The sequence below is a fragment of the Bidens hawaiensis genome, unplaced genomic scaffold, assembly GCF_021521415.1.
Source record: "Bidens hawaiensis isolate Kalapana, Puna unplaced genomic scaffold, B.hawaiensis_p1.1 tig00001299_1, whole genome shotgun sequence".
In the NCBI taxonomy this organism is placed as follows: Eukaryota; Viridiplantae; Streptophyta; class Magnoliopsida; order Asterales; family Asteraceae; genus Bidens; species Bidens hawaiensis.
Genome location: NW_027491074.1, coordinates 3,333,829 through 3,348,827, shown reverse-complemented (window position 1 = coordinate 3,348,827; position 14,999 = coordinate 3,333,829). Strand labels below are relative to the sequence as shown.

Genomic DNA, 14,999 nt, shown 5'->3' with positions numbered 1-14,999 from the left:
GATGTAATTATACTAAGCCACAGTGAAGCCTTGACTATCTGTGCTGCGTGCATCCATTTCCCACGCCCAATCAACAACTTGGCTCCCCTTCCGCCCACAACATACCCCGGTAGCTATGTCTAAAACTACATAGCCTGTTTGTATAAATATGATTCTTTATTGTGACCTTATTCAATTCTCTATAATCGATACATATACACATCAACCCATCTTTCTTTTTAACAAACAGCACTGGTGCTCCTTAGGGTGATGAGCTTGGTCCTATGAAACCTTTTTCTAGCAATTCGTCTAATTGCCTTTTCAATTCTAACATTTCTATTGGCACTAATCGATATGTTGCTTTAGCAACCAGCGCATTTTCGGGTGTCACATGAATTCTAAATTCTATTTCACGATCAGGCGGTTGTCCAGGAAAATCTTCAGGAAAGACTTTAGGGTATTCCGATAGTACCGGAGTTTCTTTTAGATCCATTATTTTAGCTCTAATGATTACAGAAATCATATACACTATGCCTTGCTTCCTTAGGTAATTTGCTGCTTTCATTACTGATACGGACTTTGTAGGCCTTGAAACTTTGTCTCCTTGAATTGTAATAATCTCTCCTGTTGGCGTACGAATCTCAACAGAATTCTTATTACATAAGATACTAGCAAGATTATTTGTTAACCAGTTCATTCCTAACATGAAATTGAATCCAGCCAGTTTCATTGGAAGTAATTTTTCTTTAAAATTTCGGACTAGTAAGTATATATTTTCTTCTTGATGTACTTCACGAATATGAATGAAATTCCCGTCGGCGGTTTCTACCATGCACACTTGATTAAGTTTGGTTAATGGTTGATTTAGGGCTTGGAAAAAAGTTGTATTTATGAAACTTTGATTTGCTCCAGAATCAAACAATACTTTAGCGTAAACATCATTAATAAGAAATGTACCCGCATTGACATCCGGATTCATTGTGTTTCTTGCACAGTAAGCTGAAAGGCTCGCACATTCCTCTTAGGTCAATATGCGTTCTTTGCTTTATTTTAAGGCACCTTTGTCAGCTTTGGGCATTCTAGACGAATGTAACCAGGTTCTCCGCAGTTATTACTAACACGGGTTTCTTTTCTTCTACATTCTTCATCCGTATGACCACCCATTTTGCAATAATTGCAATACTTAGTTTTCTTAAAAGTGCATCTACCTAAGTGCCTCTTTCTGCAGGTTTTACAGGAAGGGTGAGCATAGGATTGGCCTGCTCCTTGGGAAAGCGCATCTACCGAATGAAGCTATTGGAAAATTTTCTAGGCTAGATCCTTCTTTTGTTCTCTTCTTGTGTTCGAATTAATCCTTTTGTCATGGTATTGGCTAGCTCATCTGTTTCCTCAATAGTCTGGGGTCTCGCCAACTTTACCAGATCACGAATTTCACTTACTAATCCCCAAATATAGTGAGAAATTGGTACTGATTCTGGCGAAGCCAAAGCCGATATGATTATTGCATATTCAAAAAAATTTGTGGTATACTCACAACAATTCACACCCACCATCTTGTGTGTAAGAACATAGTAGCAATCTTTTTAGTTGCATGGAGAGGACAAAATTTCCTTTCTACTATTTCTTTGAATTATTTTCAGGTCGTAGTATAAACTATGTCACTTCTCATTGCTTGAAGGACTATGTTCCACCATTTTAATAATTTGTTAATGAAGAGATTAGAAGCATATAGTATTTTATCTTCTTCAGAACATTACTGATTCTAATAACAAATTCTGTTTGTTCTAACCAGCGTAGTGCTGAAATGGCTCCTTCATTGCCAGCAAATTCGGTAGGCTTAAAGGCCAAGAAATCCTTGTACGTACAACAGTTAGTTTAATAAGTTTAACAATCATCATGAGAGTATTGGAAAACAAGTTATCTCTACAAATGTGAGTTGTACAAAAACTCGAATGTCTCACCTTGAAAGTTTATAAACAAAGAGCTTCTTGGTATTAAGCACCTAGTTAAACATAATGAGGTATATCTAGATTAGTATAAGTCGATAATTATAACAATAATCATGAGATCAGAAACTTTACACGATGGCACAATGTCTTACCTTGTTCAATGTCTGGAACGGTAGTCAGGTGCAAACCTTAGAAAGGTTGACAAGAACACACTGACTCAATACCCAAAGGCCTATTGAATATCCCGACGGAATCAGGATATTCAACAGATGGGAACGAAGGTGTGAAAAGATAACAAACAAAACAACAACAAAATATTCAGTAGGAACAGATTCAAAGACAAAGATTTACTGTAATAAATGAATCATTCAATAAAACAGTAAAGAAATGTCTAGGGTTTCGTGAATGACGGCGGCAGCGTACGAGGAAACAATAGAATATTCGCTAAGAATGTTTCTCGTATTCCGTGTCACGTCTGCCCTAAAATGGAAACCTAGGTCCCTATTTATAGACCTTGACATTCCTTCTAGAATCCCTAATCATTACATAATGAAAGACAGAATAAATACAAGTGGAAGAGTTCTCGAGCAAGGTTTGTCTCTTGCTCGAGCAGACTCAGTATGCAGGGTATGCTCGATGAGTAACTTCGAGCATACTTTACTTAGAATATTTTCCAAGTGAAAATATTCTCTTCAAGTAGTCTTCATTCCTCTTGACTAGTCCTTTCTTTGCTCGAACTAATCCATCGAGCAAGCTCATTCTTCTTGATGTCTTCAATCTTGTCTATGGACTTATTCAGCAGTCTTTGCATGCTCGGATGTAAATCTTGCTCGAGATTGAATCATGCTCTTAGTCCATGCTTGGAGTACTTGACATCTTCTTATTGCATCCATGCTCGTCACCTTGTGCTCGGACATCCTGTGCTCGTAAAACTTGGCTAAATCTTGAATGATCAAGCTGTTTGCTCGATTGGCAATCCATGCTCGATAGAAGAATACTCTTGCTTGTTGAAGTGTAGCTTGCTAGAACCCTTAACACTTAGAGAAATCAACCATCCTTGGTTCTGAATACCTTGCTCGAAGTAGTAAAACCATGCTCGATCGTCTAGGCTTGCTTGAAGTCCATACATAGCCATTTCCTGAGGAGGTTGAGAAGATTCAAATCTTCCTATCATGAATCCGACCCAACAATCTCCTCCTAGATTGGAACAAGCTTAGATGCACCAAAACACACCTGCATACAGTTACACATGTATCAATATATCAAGTTTATGTCATTTAAGAACATGTCATTTCGTTACATATAGGAATTCTGCCTCTAGGACATTACAAGTCAAAATTTTTACATATCAAAATAAAACAAAAACAAACAAAGATAAACAGAATTATAAAATGATCTTCCATAAGCTCCAATCCGTTATCTCCTTCTGTGGCTCCTTTCCTGTTTTTTCTGCTTTCTTAGTCTTACATGGGCAGCCTTTTCTTTTAACATATCCAGCTCCACAGCATCAAATGAATCAAAAGGAAATTTTGCATCCATTATGTCTTTTAAGTCTTGGATGTGGATGAAGTTCAAATCTTCATCATGTCTGATACTGCAATGGTTATTCCCGATACATTTCCCAATGAGATTGAATCATCTTGTCTTTTGTAAGTGATGTATGTGATTCTTCCAAACTGTTGAACAACAGAATTGGGTTCTGTCATCTCTCTCTTCTTAGCTAAGCACTCCTTCAATGTTCTTCTTTTGCTACTTGAGCTGCTTGCTTGAATTCTTCTTTTACTTGCATCAAACAAAGGGAGTTCTAAAAAGATGAACTTCGTTTATCCTTTCTCCTCTTTTGTCTTTCTCTGCTTGGCTACGAATCTCTCTCTTCTTCTATTTGAGGAAAGGAAAACCTTTCTTCGATTGTTCTTTTATAAACTTTGAGAGTTCATTTCTTTGTTGTCCGGCCAAGTGTCTTCTATCTTGATTATCGTATAAATCCATTTTGGCCATTTTCTTCAGCTGTTCTTCTAAAAATTTCTCAAATCATCTCTAAAAATAATCAGTGTCTCGTCTTTGTCTTCGGTGATAACCCTTAAAGTCTTGGATCTTTTATCATAGAAGAGATGTGTGGGCAGTTTAGATTTCTGGGTTGCTCAGGCCTCACACTCTCATGCCTTAAGGGTGTTCTGCTTGTGCTTCCTTGTTGAGTTTTCTTTATTTTATCAAGCCCTTCTTCTTCATACCACCTTTTGATTGTCTCATCAGTTTGAGTCATCAATCTTCCCATATTCACCCCTTTCTTATGCAGGGCACTTAGCATCTCAGCTCTAACTAACTCCTCCAATTTCTTTCTTTGCTCAGCCATTTTCTTTTCAGTCTCCGCAAACATTCTCTGCTCTCTTTTGTATATCTCTAGTAGTTGAGTATGAGGCATTCTATCAAACCCCTCCTCTGTCATGCCCTTATCCATTACTATGTTTTTCAATGTCTGGACTCTGCTTGGGTCTTTAAACCATTCTTTGGCTTCAGATTCTTTCTTTTCAGTTTCCTGCCTTTCTTTTTCCATTTGTGACTTCAAATTCTTCTCTCTTTCACGATCAGCAGTAGCCTTTTGGTTTTTCTAGGAATCTTTGACACTTTGTACTTTTCTTTTTAAATCTTCCAAAGAAAGTTTGATTAATGAGCTGAATTCAAATCCATGGACTTGCAAAAATTGGATTTCTTTATGTTTAGCCCTCATAGACTCATACTTAGTATCATCACTTGTCCTTTTTCTTTTGCTTGTCTTCTCAACCATATTAGCAATGTCATCTACAAGAGCTCTCTTGTAGAGTTTGTCAATAATATCAAATGACTGCAAGTTTAGAAATGCAGGCTTGTATCCAGCCTTTATCAGGAACTCTCTTCTGGTTTCCCTTTTTCTCCAACCTTCAGCTTCTTTGGCTATGGCTTCCATGGATAATCTTTGAAGATATTTCAAATCATAGTCAAGACATCTTAGATAGGCACTATTTTCATCTTTTCCATCATCATCTTTCAACTCTCCTTCACTATCATTATCTACATCAATTGTTTCATCAAAGTTATGGAGTGCCCGAATCATTGGCTCTTCTACATTCATCGATTTAGCCCTTTCAATATCTGCAAGCTTATCCAATCTTCTCTTGTATACCATCACCTTCACTGATTTCTGCCTTTTAGACTTTGGTGTCTCAAGCTCATCCTTTTCTTTTCGTTTCAATGATTCTTTATATCAGTCTCAGGTTCAATTGATTCAGATGATTTGGATGATTCAGATGATTCGGATGGTTGTATCATTTGAATTTCTGGCTCTTCATCAACTATCTTTTCAACAATAGGTTCATTTTCAAGAATGTCGTCATTTTCTTCAGTAACCTCATTGATGACAGGCTCAGTTGTTTCAACTGGCTCTTCAACTCTTGGTTCTTTTTCTTTGCTTATGTTGATAATGTCTTTCTGTGCCTTTCTAGCAGCTTCTACTATCTCAGGATGATGCCCTTCTGGTTTGTTCAAAATGTTTATAAGATCGTTCATTATTACCAGCTTCACCATTGTACTCGCAGATATTTCAATGGTCTCATCCTCTTCTTGATTTACAGGCCCTAAACCAAACTCCTGTTCATTTGTTGTTTCAATTTCAGGTTCTTCTGTTTCAGTTTCAGTTATTATGGGCTCTGTTATCTCTGGCTCAGTTTGTGGTTCAGGTTCTACATTCTCAGGCTCAGATACGACTGGCTCAGATGGTGTGGGCTCCTGTTCAGATTGCACAGGCTTAGTTACCATTGGTTCAGTTTGTACAGGCTCTTGTGTATCATCATTTTGTCTTGCATTCAGAGCCTCTAGTGTAGCCTTGATAGCATCATCTACCACCTTCCTCATCCTTTCATTCTACTCTTCTTTCTCCTTCATTTTGATTAGTGCTTCAAGCACTTCTTGAGGAATTTCATCATCTTCTTCTTGAGCCTTTTGATTTAGTGTATCCAGATCTTCATTCATTAGCCTCATGGCTGTTTTGACAGATTCCACTTCAGCCATATCTGGATCTATTATATTATTCTTCATGAGTATGTCATCACCAGATTGCACCTTGTGTAGGGACTTGGGATGCAGGTCATCATCTGTATATGCAAACCCTTTCCCTTTCTGCTTTCTTTTCAACTTTTCTTCTTCTGTTTCATCTTCACCATAAGACTCCCCCTCATTATCAGCATCTCCATGCTCATATTCTTGACTTATCATGTTTAGTGCATTTGATGTTCCAACCTCTACAACCTCTTCATCGGAATTGGCATATAAATCTTCAATTATTTTTAAGCCCTCTACATCTTCACATTCATTTTTCTCCCCCTGTTTTGGTGCATCTGAGGTCTTCTCAACCACAGAGTGCCCCTCCAGGGTTCGAATCTTCAATAGAGCTTACTGCAGTGCAGCCTCCAATGTTCTGTTTCTTGTTTCTAAAACCGCATTCTTTTCTTTCAACAAGCTATTTTCAAACTCAAGCTTTGCATTCAACTACTATGTCATAAAGATTTGGGCTGGAAGGTGGGGTTTCTTGAGTGGGTTTGAATGCAGGCTTAGAAAAAGGTTCAGATTCAGAAGTTTCTGGAGATGGTAACTTATAAGGCTCAGGTTCTGTGGGAGTTGATTGGGTTGGTTGAGAAATGGTAGTAGCAAAGTGGTTGTTGGTACTGTAATTGGCTCTTGAATAGGTTGACTGGTGGGGAAACAGGTGGTGAGGTAGTAATAGGTACAGTCAATGGAGATGTTCATGGTGATTGAATGTGTGTATCATTAAATTGTTCTGTGTCTGAGAGAGCAGGTTCAATGGTTCCAGGTGAGGAAGCAATGTTGTCATCAGCATCATCAAGGTCCATGGAGTCAGTTTCATCATGGTATTCCTCAGGAGGTGGTGAATCAAGTGGTGTAGTCTGTTGTACTGTGTCAGCAACATTTGAGATTACATTTGCTACAAATACATCATCATCTATCTGCTCAGTAGCTATGTTGCTCGGACCCTCAACTGGCTCATCAGTTTCATCATTAATCTCCAACTCTACATCATCTGCTTCATGAGTAGACTGGACAATCAAAGGCACATCATCAACAACAACATCTTGAGCATGATCATCATTTCCCACAACCATAGCATTATCACCATCCGGACCATTGCCCCCTTCATCATTCTGATCACTATCATCATTTTCATCATCACTGTTTCCAAGGGTTCTAGGCACATCAATAGCACCTAGAGCTGGCACAAGCAGCCATGGGAGAATATCCCAATCATTATTATCTTCAAATTGCTCTTTGCATCTTTCATTCGCTTGTAGATATTGGGATTTTGTAATCTCAAAATCTCTCCGGATCTTTGAAGTTCCGGTACTGATCTGTTTATCAAAATCTGCAGAAATCGCGGATACATGAGAAACCTCTGATTTACTTCCTTCTCTGCATTTGACACCAATCCCTGTAAAATGAATCTCGATATATTGAAGGGCTTTTGGTATAAAATTGCTACAGTAAGAGTCCCAAGTTCTCTGCTTAGTAGTGTCCAAGTCCCTCTCCTTGGAGATAAGGACTGGATGACATGATGGATCAGAAAATGGTATATCAGTGGAAAACTTCTCTTTTGGAACTATCCCTCCTTCACACCACCTTGGTAACCCATAGTCTCTTGAAAGACTCTCAATAATCTTGGGACTGAGTAAGATGGTTGAGCATCAAAATCGTCATTCAAGTCCAATGCAGCTCTTATTGAGGCTTCTGTGATCTCAATATCATGATTTAGGAAAGAGGCCTCAATCCTTTTCCTGTTAATGTCATTTACATAAGTAGCAGATCTCCAAAAATCCGAGATATGGTTTCTGTAAATTGTGGGGCTTTCGGTAAGAGCTACTCATAGGTTGGAGTTCCATAGAAATGTGATTAGTAGCTCCAATTCTCTATTATCATTGTCAAGCTCCAACTGAGTGCACATATTATGCCTTTTCTTGAATTTCAAGGCCATCAGTTATGCAAAATAAGATAATATGTCAGTACATAGATTACAGAACTAATAATTGATGATAAATAGATGATAGTTGCTTCCCAATAACCTGTTTGTAGTAATATGCGTACCTGCAAACACAAGTAAATAATTAGTAAGAAAGTTCAATGAGAAACCCTAATTTCGAAATCGGTGTGACTATTATCGAATAACGATGTCTTACCAAAGTCAAAACAGAGCTAATGGTTGTATTCGAAGTATAATCAAGCTAGTAAATGAGCAATCGAATAAACAGGGAAAGCACGAGCAAGAGGGTTTTCTGTCTAGGTTTAATAGAGAGAAGAGGAAATATGTAAAAAAAGTTTCTAAGTCCCCCTTTTATACCTAACGTTTGGGTGGTACAGTACCTTCTTTTGTCGTCTATTGCAGACAGTTGTCAATTAATTCAAATTAAATGTACCTCCCTTGCTCGAGCATACAGCCAAAACAACAGCTGGCTCCCACTGTACTCGAGTAAATAGGACGATTCTTGCTCGACGTACTTCGAATATAATGCTCTTGAGCACTAGTAAGCTCGATACAATGTGCTTGAATTTACTTGTGCTCGATGCCTTAGCCAAAGGTTATGTTCATAAGGTTACTTGCTCGAGTATTGGGTCATACTCGAGAGGTAGTGTGCTCGAAATTTCTTAGCAAAATATATTCAGTCATGTAATCTTAAGTCACACCTCTAGGCTGATCCTACTCAACTTAGATTCTACCTTTCCTATGCTTGTACTCGATCACACAGACTTAAGTGTATCATCTAAGGTTGCTCAAATCACTTAATAGATTTATCCATCACGTTCCTGAGCTCGAACTCTCACACCTAAGGGTCTAGCGCACAACTATGCTCGAACCACTTAACATTTCTTCTCTCAATCTCTTGTGCTCGAATATTTAGTTCTAAACAATCAAATATGCAATCTTGCTCGAAACACATAACAAAAACAATCATGTCATAGCAGATGCTCGAAAGTAAGATACATACTCAAAACACTTATCAAAAATAATCATGTCATAGCAGGTGCTCGAAAGTAAGATACATACTCGAAACACTTAACCGAGATGTTCATTCCATAACATATGCTCGAAGACAAGTTGCATGCTCGAAATACTTAGATGCAACTAATAGTTCATTTAGCATACTTGAAGTAATGTAGTCACCAAAAACAGTGTTGCTTAGTCAAAAACATTTTATATTTTCAGAAACATTTCTTTTGAAAGTTCATTTTAAGCATTGATTCTGAAAACAGTGTTGTCATTTAAGCATATTTAACAAGCACACACTTCAAAACAATGTCACACATGTTTAGTTAGTCTCCAAACTCATTCATTTTAGCACTTAAGTTGGTCGAGAAAGCACAGAAATCTGTCTAGCATGCTCGAATGTTTATCGAGCAACCTTAAGATTTATCATTTCAGAACTCATGCTCGAAAAACTTGTGCTTGGGCAATGGTCTTGTGCTCGGAATACTAAGGTTTTCCAAAACACATGTCCTTGCTTGACCAGTAAACACACATCATTTGTGCTCGAGTTACTTGAGAGATCTCAAGTATGGGTTGTTTGTGCTTGAAGAACATCAAACACACCATCAAATACAGAGTCATGCTCAAAATACTTAAAAAAATTCTCAAGGCAAGAATCTATGCTCGAGCAATTGAACTATGACATCTGTGCTCGAAAGACTTAATAAAGTCTTTCAAGTACTCCTGCTTGTGCTCGAGGAGCAACAAGAACAGTATCAAGCACAGATTCATGCTCGAGGTACTTGAACCACAGAAATATATCATGCAAGCACATATCAAAGTACTGAAAATTGTAATTAACACTAACATTAAATTTGTCACTTAAAAGACAGTCACATATATAATTCATGCAATTAAAATGATCAGTTAAGTATAGCAAAACATCATGCAAACATTCAAAGTGAGTAACAATGATAATCAGTAAGCACCTCACTTAAGCACACATCCCTAATCAGACTTCATCAGCATTTATCATTCCTAGGCATTTTAAAAGAAAGTGAAACCTGGTTTTATCTAAAGGTTTGGTGAATAACTCATCCAGATTATCAGATGTATCTACCCTTTTTATTTATCTAAAGGTTTGGTGAATAAATCAGCCAGATTATCAGATTATCAGATGTATCTACCCTTTTCATTTCCTGACAGTCCCTAATGAAATGATGTCTAATTTTAATGTGCTTAGCCTTAGAATGTTAGACTGGATTCTTAACAATGAACATAGTAGCAGTATTATCAATTAAAATTGAAGTAAGTAAGAAATTCAGACCATAATCCAGCAGTTGATTCTAAATCCATAAAACCTGTGGACAGCAGGCAGATGCAGCAATGTACTCAGCTTCATCAGTAGAGATGGACTACAGACACTATAGTCTGCTTCTTGCATTGCCAAGACACCAACCTGTTCCCTAGAAACTGGCATCCTCTTGAAGTTGATTTTTTACTCATGTTGCAACCATCATAGTCACTATCTGTGTAAGCCATCAAGTCAAAGGAAGGGTTCTTTGGATACCAAATCCCCAAATCTGGTTTCCCTTTGAGATATCAGAAGATCCTCTTCGTTGCTAGCATATGTGAGACCTTGGGGTTTGCTTGAAATCTTGCACAGACATACACAGCAAACATAATATCTGGCCTTGATGCTGTCAGATACATAAGTGATCCTATATTGGCCCTATATTCATGCTGGTCCACTAGCTCCCCCTTCTCATCAGGTACCATTTTCTCATGTGTACACTATCTTGAAGTCCTGGCACTTGAATTTGTTAAGAATCTCTTGCACATACTTGGATTGGTTGATAAATATTCCATCAGCTTTCTGTTGCACTTGAAGTCCTAGAAAGAAATTCATTTCTCACATTGAACTCATCTTGTACTTGGATTTCATCACTTGCTCAAAATTCCTTGCACATATTTTCATCTGTAGAGCTAAAGATAATGTCATCCACATACACTTGCACCAGCAGCAAATCCTTGTTCCTTCTCTTATAAAATAAGGTTTTGTCAATGGCTCCTCTCCAGAAACCATTGTCCAACAAATGGTTTGACAACTCATCATGCCAATCTCTTGGTGCTTGATGTAGTCAATACAAAGTTTTGCTGAGCTTATAAATCTTCTTGGGATGAATTGGATCTTCAAATCCAGGAGGTTGTGTAACATACACTTCCTCATCAATCTTTCCGTTCAGGATTGCAGATTTCACATCCAGTTGGTAGACTTTTATTTTCATGGATGCTGCATAAGCCAGAAAGATCCTGATGGCCTCTAGTCTTGCAACTGGAGCAAAAACTTCTTCAAAGTCCACTCCTTCTTCTTGTAAGCACTAGATCCACCAATATTGCTTTGTTTTTTATCACTATGACCCTTTCATCTTTCTTGTTTCTAAAGACCCATTATGTTCCTATTGCATACTTGCCTCTGGGCTTGTCAACCAAGTCCCATACATATAAGTCTCTGAATTGAGTTAACTCTTCCTGCATAGCTTCTACCCAGCTGTTGTCTTTTAATGCTTGATTAATGTTCTTAGGTTCAACTTGTGATAGAAAGCAGGCATACAGGCAGATGTTTGCTCTTTCAAAAGAACTTCTGGTCACTCTTTCATGCAAGTCTCCTATTATATTATTTGCAGGATGGTATCTCTCAACTGAAGTAGTCTGCACAACTTGCTGTGCAGAGATCTCAGTTTCAGGATTTGTCATGTTAGTTTCCAAATTTTCAGCTGCAGATCCTTCTTGATTGTCATCAGTTTCTTGAGTTTGAACTGTTGTAGAGGTTGATACTTCATTTGTTCCAAATTGCAGAGAGTCAAACAATGACTGAAACCTGTCTTCAAATCTGTTTGTCACTTCTGTCTGAATAGGTTGTTGACTATGTATAGGTTCACTCTCCATGTCACTTGGACCTTCATTGGAAACTTCAACTGCAGCTTCTTGTCAATTCATCTCTGTATCAGTTGAATTCTGGTTGCATTTCTCAAAATTAAATCCTTTTAGTTCAGGTGCAACAGATGACCATAGCTTGTCCAGATCAACGTGGTTTTCTTTTCCTTTGTTTTCAAAACTTGTCCTGTACATGCTGTCATCCATGTCATCATTATAAATTATAAGGATTTGATCATTTTCTCCAATTCAAAGAGCCATTTGGGACCTTCAACATTATTGAAATGGTTTTCATTGAATATAATATCTGATGATTCAATGACAACCATGTGCTCCTTCACATAGACTCTATAAGCCTTTGAATGAGATGAGTAGCCCACAAAGAAACATTCTAATGATTTTGACTGGAATTTGTTCAGATAGTCCTTTGTATTCAAGAGTGAGCATTTGCATCCAAAAGGCTTTAAGAACTTCACATAAGGTTTTCTTTTGAAGATAACCTCATATGGAGTCTTATTTTAAACCTTGTTTAATAGAACCCTGTTCTGCACATAACATGCAGTGTTGATTGCTTCTGCCCAGAAAGTGACTGGCAGATTTGCATCAGCAATCATGGTCCTTGCAACTTCTATTAGTGTTCTGTTTCTTCTTTCTGCAACACCATTCTGCTCAGGAGTTCTATGTGCACTATATTGCTGAAAGATTCCCTTAGAAGTGCAGAATTTATCTATTAGTCCATTTTTGAATTCTGCCCCATTGTCACTTCTAATGACTTTCACTTTCCTTTCTAATTGATTTTCCATTTTCAGCACATAAGATCTGATCAACTCTGGGGTTTCATCCTTGCTGCCCATAAAGTATACCCAAGTGAATCTTGAGTAATCATCAGTGATTACTAGGCAATATCTCTTCTTTCCAATACTTGGAACACTCACTGGACCAAACAGATCCATGTGGAGTAGCTCCAAAACCTCATAAATGATATTAATCAATTTGCTTTTGTGTGATGATTTATGTTGTTTCCCCTTGAGGCAAGATGTGCATTTTTCTTCAAGCTTGAATTCTCTTGTGGGAAGGCCAACAACATGTTCACCTTTCACTAACTTGTTCATATTCTTTAGGTTGACATGTCACATCTTCCTATGCCACAACTTAGTTTCATTCTCAACGGCTTTGGAAAGAAAACATAAGCCACCTCTAGATGTAGCAGTATTCATTCTTAGTTCAAAGAGGTTGCCATTTCTTGGAGCCATCATCATGATCATCTCAGTTGGAATCACAAATTCAGGCTTTAGAATCAGGCAATGTTCATCATTGAAAGCCACTTTGTATCATTTGTCACAAACTTGAGATACGCTGAGTAGATTGTATTGTAGTCCTTCTACGTGCAGCACATTCCCAAAGGATACCTTGCCATTGGTGAGTGTGCCTCTTCCAACAATCTTCCCTCCATTTTCATCACTCCCAAAAGCAACTGGACCTTCATACTTCTTTTCATAATTGACAAGTGCTCCCTTGTCACAGGTCATGTGCCTACCATAAGTCATTATTATTCAAGGGATGTTCCTGCACATATACACAAAATAGAATCAGTGAGATTCTGAATCACAAACTGCATTAGTTTGTAAATCAGATTCAAGTGAAGATTCATCAGAAGTTGGGACATGAAGTGGAAGTGGATCCTCATAAACAACATCACACTCTTCATCTAAGTCTGAGTCTGACCCAAACTTCACAACTTGTGACATGATAATATTTTCATTTTGTTGAATCACATAATTCTTCTGTTCATTTAACTCCTTCTTTGTCTTCCACTGAAATCCTCTTGGCTCATACCCTTGTTTCATCAGGAACTTTTCAACCCTATTAAGAACACCAGGTCTTACTTTAGCCTTTCCTTTTTCATTTGACCTTCTGTTCTTTACAAGTTTGCTTGGTCCTTTTGGTTCATCTTTGAACTTCAAAACCTGTTTCAGTTTCTTTTCTAGAACTGATCTTTTCTCTTCATCATCTGAACTGCTCTTTTCTTTATTCAAGTATTTTTGATACATTTTCTTGTATCCTTTCATGTCAAAACCACATACCACATCAGGAACCACAAACTATTCCTCTTCAAACCAGCAAGAGTCAGTGTGATGACCATAAGCATCACACTTCTTGCACCAGACCTTGGCGTAGCTTCCCATATCTTCAAGCAATTGCTTGTCTTTAAATTTGTCACTTGGTTTGGGGAAGTCAAAGCCTAGGGAAGTTTTAGGACACAAAGAGTTGCTGAAGTCCATTTTGATGGGCTTGTTTACATCAGGGATCAAATGATATTTCTCCTTCACAAACACAATTGGCTTTAACTTGGATGGCAATCTTGAACAATTTCCTTCCTCTTCAGCAGTGAATCTTTTTATTGGTACATAATCCACATCCCCAATATCAAACAATTCATGATTTGAGAAAACTGGATAGATTGGAGGATGGGACTGATCATAAGAAGATCTCTTTGAAACTTCACTTCTTTTCTTGATTTCTTGCTGTGGTCTTGCACAAATGTTAAACACTACATGTTCTTTTCTGATCTGCTCATAGTGTTTCTTCATCTTGGGAGTCATTTTTGGCAACAGAGTAATCTTTTCATCTTTCTTCTTGTTAGTTCCCCTCTTCTTCTTCTTGCCCTTTGATGACTTAGTACTGCCACAGCTACAAGTACTTCCCTCACTGGAGTATTCACTCCATTTCTTTTTCTCATGATCCTTCTTTGCAATCTCATTTTCATTCTTCTTCATAACAAATTCACCCTTCTCATCCACAAACACATCTTCATATTTTTTAACAAATTGAGTTCTATCATCAGACACATTTTTAAACTGTTTCAGACACTCATTTCTGCTTTCCTTGTCAACTTTCAATGGGTAGCTGTCACAAAAAGGTGGTGGCGCCTTCTTTTATATCTCTTCATCTGTCATTTTATCCACAAAGCCCACAATGTTTCCAGTAGATAGCAGGTTCTTTAGAAACTCCATTTGAATGGTCAGTTCAGCATTTTTTAGCTTCTCATCAGCATACATCTTCTTTAATCCCTCTATCTCAACTGTCATTCTTGATTGGGTTCTGTATGCTTGCATACAATCTTCTTCAAG

General features: G+C 37.7%; 1 protein-coding gene across 1 annotated transcript; it reads right to left on the bottom strand.

Annotated features, from left to right (window-relative positions):
* Positions 1-241: 241 nt before the first annotated feature.
* On the bottom strand, positions 242-958 carry LOC143571169 (uncharacterized). The gene has a single exon (XM_077056667.1). The coding sequence runs from the start codon at positions 956-958 to the stop codon at positions 242-244; it is 717 nt and encodes a 238-aa protein (XP_076912782.1).
* Between the last annotated feature and the right edge of the window lie 14,041 nt (positions 959-14,999).